The 6,099-nt window shown below is 32.0% G+C and overlaps 1 protein-coding gene across 1 annotated transcript in view; it reads left to right on the top strand.

The window, feature by feature from the left end:
* Window positions 1–6,099, top strand: part of Rrp6 (exosome component Rrp6) — a gene marked incomplete in the record, with an annotated part of 24,094 nt that overhangs the window by 7,034 nt on the left and 10,961 nt on the right. The window contains 5 exon segments of the mRNA XM_067051817.1: window positions 222–412; window positions 713–869; window positions 1,682–1,830; window positions 2,210–2,372; window positions 5,360–5,554. Coding sequence (XP_066907918.1) covers window positions 222–412; window positions 713–869; window positions 1,682–1,830; window positions 2,210–2,372; window positions 5,360–5,554 — 855 coding nt within the window.

Here is a 6,099-nt window from a genome sequence, read left to right as displayed (position 1 = left end):
GCAGATAATTATTTTCTGTTTCACTATTGCCGTGAGTCTTCAGGAGCCCTGGATTGTTGGATTAATTTATATAAGATCTTTTTCTGCACCTCTGATTAATTAAATTTGATTTTTGTGAATTTATTATTACTATTGAAATTGCATCTACAGATTTCTTAGTCTTGTTAGTTACTTATTCCAGTGTTAAATAATAAATATTGTCATTAAACTTTATTATGCAGGTATTCCATGGAGCAGATAGTGACGTTGAGTGGCTTCAAAGAGACTTATCAGTTTATGTTGTAAATATGTTTGACACTTATCAAGCAAGCAAGTTGTTGGGCTTTGCTAGACTTAGTCTTGCACATTTGCTTTATAGGTATTGTAAAGTGGAGGCAAATAAAGAATATCAACTATTTGATTGGAGGAAAAGGTATATTTTATATACAGCTTGTTTATTTATGATTCACTTTAGTTTTATAGCACAGTTTTTATTAAAATGTAATTGTTATTAATTTTTATTTCTTTTAGTTTGCATGCATGCTTTTATTCCCTTATTTGTTGCATGATGTGCTAAGTTTTTATTCTTTTATGAGAAATAGTGTTAATCTTAACTATCCTACTAAAACGGTCTCCCTTCTAAAAAATTGATCAATCTTTAAGTATGATTTTATGATGGTAATGCCAATTGATCAGTCATTTATAAAAGTTTTAATGAATATGTTTTTTCCAGGCCACTTCCTGAAAGTGCTATTAAATATGCACGTGAAGACACTCATTATCTTCTGTATATATACCAGCTGATGAGAAATGAATTAATAGAACATGCTAATGGAAAGACTAACCTTTTAGAAGCTGTTTTTGATAGAAGTAGAGATACTTGTAAAAAGGTATGCCTTTGAATAATGATAAACATTTAAATTCACACATATGAATGGTTGCAAATTAACAAATGTTATAAAATAAAAACTCAATTTTGGACTGTCAGAAAAAAATTCTGACTGACTATGTGTCATTTAATATTTATTTTGTTGTATTGCTTGAAAAATGAATCTAGGTCCTTTGAGTCTAGTCACCAATTGACTTATTGGAATGACCATTGTTAAAACTAAGTGTATGTTGCATTGGAAAAATAATGTTTGTTGTTAATACTTTAATAATTTATATTGTTTCAATATTTATTATTTTATGCCTTGAAATATTTTAAAATCGAGAGGTTGACTTTTTTTTATTATGTTGGGTTAATCATTAGGCCCACTCGGCAATAGTCACATTTCTACATATGCATTATGCCGTACATTCTGTTGAAGATTATACTATTGTAGTAATAACAAGACAGCAAAATTTTTAAAATTACATTAACATTTATGATCAATAGTATAAGCAATTATTATCTTTCAAATTTAAAGTTTTAAAAAATGACTCATTTTTGCACCATTAAATTTAGGATAATTTTTAATATGGTGTCTGGGAATGTATGAATGATTGTTGACATTTTGGATTAAAAAATGTTATCCATTGAAGTCACAAATTTGAAAAAAAAAATTAAAATTTTTATTTTATTTTTTGCTCATTATCTGCCAAAATAGGTATTCGATATAAATGTACTTTTTATTTAGAGCCATCAACTATTATTTTATTCACAATGAAAAAAATCACATTGTTAATATCTTACTCAGTGTGTGCTAATTTTAATTTTCAGGTTTACTGCAAGCCAAGTTTGGAAGAAGATAGCCACATGGCTATTTATCGAAGACTAAAACTCAGCTTTGACAATAGGCAGCTTTATGCTTTAAGAGAAATCTACAGGTGGAGAGATCGGATTGCTAGACAAGAAGATGAGAGCTGTGGGTAAGGAACATTTGTAATAACATTGATTCATAATTTAATATTTAAATCATATTTTACAATTCACTGTAAGCTTATAAAATATGTAATTCAATTTTAAGTTATATTTCTTCCCAATAACAATGCATTATGAGTTAACTTTAATTGTTTTAAAAATTTAAATCCTATTTTCTTAATAATTTGAAATAATCAAAGCTGTTCATAATTATCTCCAGTCTGTCCTCGAAATCCACCAAGAGGCCTCCATAAACTACACAGCCATGGGTTTGGTCAATAATAATAGCCCAGGTTTTTAATAGAGCAGGAGAAAGTGATAATCCCAAGTTTGTAACTTGGTATTTTTATAGTTGGTGAAATCTGAATTGGTTTATTTTATGTTTAGATATGTACTACCGAATCACATGATGGTGCAGATATGCAGAACACTTCCTCGAGAAGTGCAGGGTATACTTGCTTGTTGCAACCCAATACCTCCACTTGTCAGGACTTATCTTTTGGAGCTTCATCAAATTGCTCTTCGAGCTAAAGAACAGCCACTAGTTAAAGTAAGTAATTTAAAACTTTTCACTATTTTTTTAAAATTTAATTTCTGTCAATAAAGGTTTTTCCTTATTATACAATTTTTGAAATTCAATAAATCATTTATTCGCTGTTTCAAATTTACATGTCGAAATCAAAATCAAATTACAAAAGAATTAAAAGTAGATAAGGATAGGTTTAAATATTAAATAATTAACACAAAAAGATACTAAATCCAATAATTTACTTTTAATCATTAAAGTTGGTTGTTGATCATTCTTTAAGATTTATTAAACAAAGTTTGATAAACCAACTATAATGACATCAATGCATTTATACCAAAGATATTGAGTTATCAAGATTTAATATTGATTCTGTTAGCTCATGCTACTTTGTTTTCAGAGCATTCAAATAAACTTTTTTTTTTTTTTAAATCCCCCTCCCTTGCCATTTCTGGCACACGGTGTGCGGGAGCAGTGGGGTAGTGCGAGCTGGGATTGTGCATGCTACTGCTCTCAAAGATCAATTCTTCTTACTGATTGAGCTGCACCTTGTCCACTGCATCCATTCGGTAGGCTCTTCTGGTGCGGATCCGTCTGGTTGCCTCCTGCAGTTACCAGGCTGGTCCATCCCTCCTGGTCTCAGTCTGGGTCAGCTTCCTCTTCTTTTGGTAGAACGCCGATATTGGGTGGTCAAGTCCTTCCCATTGTGAAATGAGTTGGGCCCACCACCTCCTTCCATCTGTAAATGAACTCCCTGAAGAAGGGATAATTCTCTTCTTCCACCAACCAGGGAAAGTCCGACTCGGCGAGGGCGAAAATCTTGGTCTTTCTCAACAGCCTGGCTCGGTGTCCTTCCATGGCAGAGCAATCCACTATTACGTGTTCTGCTTCCATTCCACTTCTGTATTGAGTCCTCCTGCAGTATTTTCTTCCAAAAGTTTGGAGTTTCGCCGATCCTCTCTCGGAGCTCATCCGGTAGCGCTTCTAGTCCCTGCCTCTTTACTTCACATTTAAGGACATCCAGAGGCATCGCTCCAGCCAGCACCTGCACCACCGTGTGTTTGTCTTCGTGACCCTCAGCAGAGCCAATCTCTGTATGGTGGCCAGTCTTCTCTTCTGTGCCTGCGTGAGGTTTCGGCTCCAGGCAGGGGATGCGTACCTCAGAATACCCAAGATCACACCTTTATATATGGTCATCGTTGTAGGGTACCTGAGGCCCCAAAATGCACCCCCTATCCTACTTAATCCATTGAGTGTCAGTGTCACCCTTTCTTTTAGATACACCAGGTGAGAATTGGCATCGAACCTTCTTCTTATCCTCACACCACACATTCAAATAAACTAACAACTAAAGAACTCCAGAATTTATCCAACACTTTAGTTTTGTTGTTTTGAGACTGTTTAATTTGAAACTTTTTATTAAATATTTGTAATTTCCCTTTGGTATTAGTCCCTTTATTGGTGTGTTTAAGTATCACATCTGTCATCATATATCCAAACTTAATTATTAAAATTTGCCAAGTTGGACATCACCTTACCATGCTTAACTGTTAATGATCATTATATCATGTTATAAAAGGAGTTTGTTATCAAAGTTACAAAGTTTATGATCTAATATGAACTTTTGTTTCCATTTTTCTATCATAGATAATTTTTTATTTTAATGAATAAAATTAGCCCTAACCATTCCAGCACTATATCATATTAATATTTCAATTCTAAACAACTCCGAGCTTCAGTGTCAAAATTCCTCTTCTTATAAGTTGACCCCTTGCTCTTGTGGTTGAGAGTGGAGAGACATGGATAAGAGATTGCCATGACTTGTTTTACATTCATGATATATAATATTCTAAGTAAAAGTAAAATGTATTACTTACATGCACTAAGGCATTAAGACAATGAGCGAACCAAGCCAAATAAAAATATTACTCATTCAATTATAAATATATCTAAGACTTGATTTGAGCAGGAAACGCATATCAATATCTCTATATAGTAAAAGATTGTGTTAGTTGCTATAAGTATTAATTTAATAATACATATGGACTCCTTCTTGTCACGTTTCACTTGAAAGAACCATTTGCAGGTCGTAACAATTCAGTATATTTTTTTCAGACCTGTAATTTAGAATGCCTCTATTCTAGGAGATCACTATTTCAGTTCTTATTTTTCTAGAAATCAAGTCCTCCATATATCTAATAGTGTCACTCATACAGAATACTTAGTTAAAATTAAACAAAAACAAAAAGTTTTGAAAATAAGTTCTTATTAAATCAAAAGCTGAACATTCTGAATTCTAATCTTTGATGGGAACCTCCATAAATCAGATACTAACTGAATACTACATTTTATGGTTCCAATTTAGTTCAAAATTTAATCCAGTGTATTGATGTTAATTCCCTTAAATTTTATGATTCACTGCCTTGAGATCTTTGAAATAAGCTTGAATTTGTTCATAGTTTGTTGATGGGCACCAGGAACTATATAAAATTGAATTAATGTTGTTCCTGAGTGGGTTAGGTGAGAGGTTGGTTGTTGGCAAGAACTAATGTTGGAGAAAAGTAAGTTAATGTTTAGACTTTCCTTTGGTCCTCGATACATGGCTAGCAATCAGCTATGCTTTGTAATTTAGCTGCCTCAACACACAATTTTAAGTCACCGCTCTGAGCTAGAAAAACACTGTTTCTTTTCCTCTGTAATAGGAAATGTATATTAAGAAAAATTTAATAATTTGACTGCTTGATAAGCTCTCGCTCTACCAGTCTCAATAACCTGACTGAAACCTTCTCACTTATTTTACTTTCCAAAATATTCCCAATTTATCATTCCATATGAAATACAAACATAAATAACCAATCATCAATGTTCTGTTTCGAATTAGTACTACCTTCTATTATTAATATGCCTTGAGTCGTTGAGGTAGAAAATGTTACTAATTAGCTGTAAGTGATGCACGAAAAAAAATTATTTTTATTATTATATATATTTAAAAATGAATTATCCATTTGCAGAGTTTAGTGGAAGAAGCTGTTAAAAGTGAACCTGGCGTGGAAAGAGATCTCCGTCTTATTTTACCTCAAGATAACTCTGGGCTTGAATTTCGTGATGATCTTCCTACTCTTCTTGGTGGAGGCTTGCCTCAGGTGCCACCACTATCAGATCAAATGCCTACTCCAATTATGTCGGCATTTGATGATATTGGCAGGGTATAGTATTCAATATTTATTATCAGACACATGTGTAATATGTACATGCAAATATAATAATCAACATTAGGGATGAAACTTTTATGTTTTCACATATTTTTTCTACAACTTTAGGTATATATGTATGTATATATATATAAGCTTTCTTGCAACACTTTATGGTATTTTTAAATATTTTAAAGTGACATTATTTATTTTGTTACATTTCTTGTTTGTACATGTTTCCCATTTTATTTTATTTATTTTGAAATTTTTCATCGTTTTTACATTTTCTTATAAGTTCATATTTTAGTCCATTAATCAAAAACAAATTGAAACACAGATAGTTCTCAATTGTTTTCCAGAAAGCCTAAAATTAACAGGCAATGTTTATATTTTATTTTATGCACCCTATTGGGGTGCAATTTGCGAACTGGAAATTACAATAAAACACTACAGAGGTGTATAACAAGAATTTTATAATTTGATAAAATACAATTAATTGACAATTAGCCGAGTATTCTAATACTAAGAGTTAGGTTTGGAAATGGAAAAACATTAATGAA

This window comes from Halyomorpha halys, unplaced genomic scaffold, assembly GCF_000696795.3.
Source record: "Halyomorpha halys isolate HHAL.00 unplaced genomic scaffold, Hhal_1.1 Scaffold463.1, whole genome shotgun sequence".
In the NCBI taxonomy this organism is placed as follows: domain Eukaryota; kingdom Metazoa; phylum Arthropoda; class Insecta; order Hemiptera; family Pentatomidae; genus Halyomorpha; species Halyomorpha halys.
This window is presented reverse-complemented; position numbering and strand designations above follow the sequence as displayed.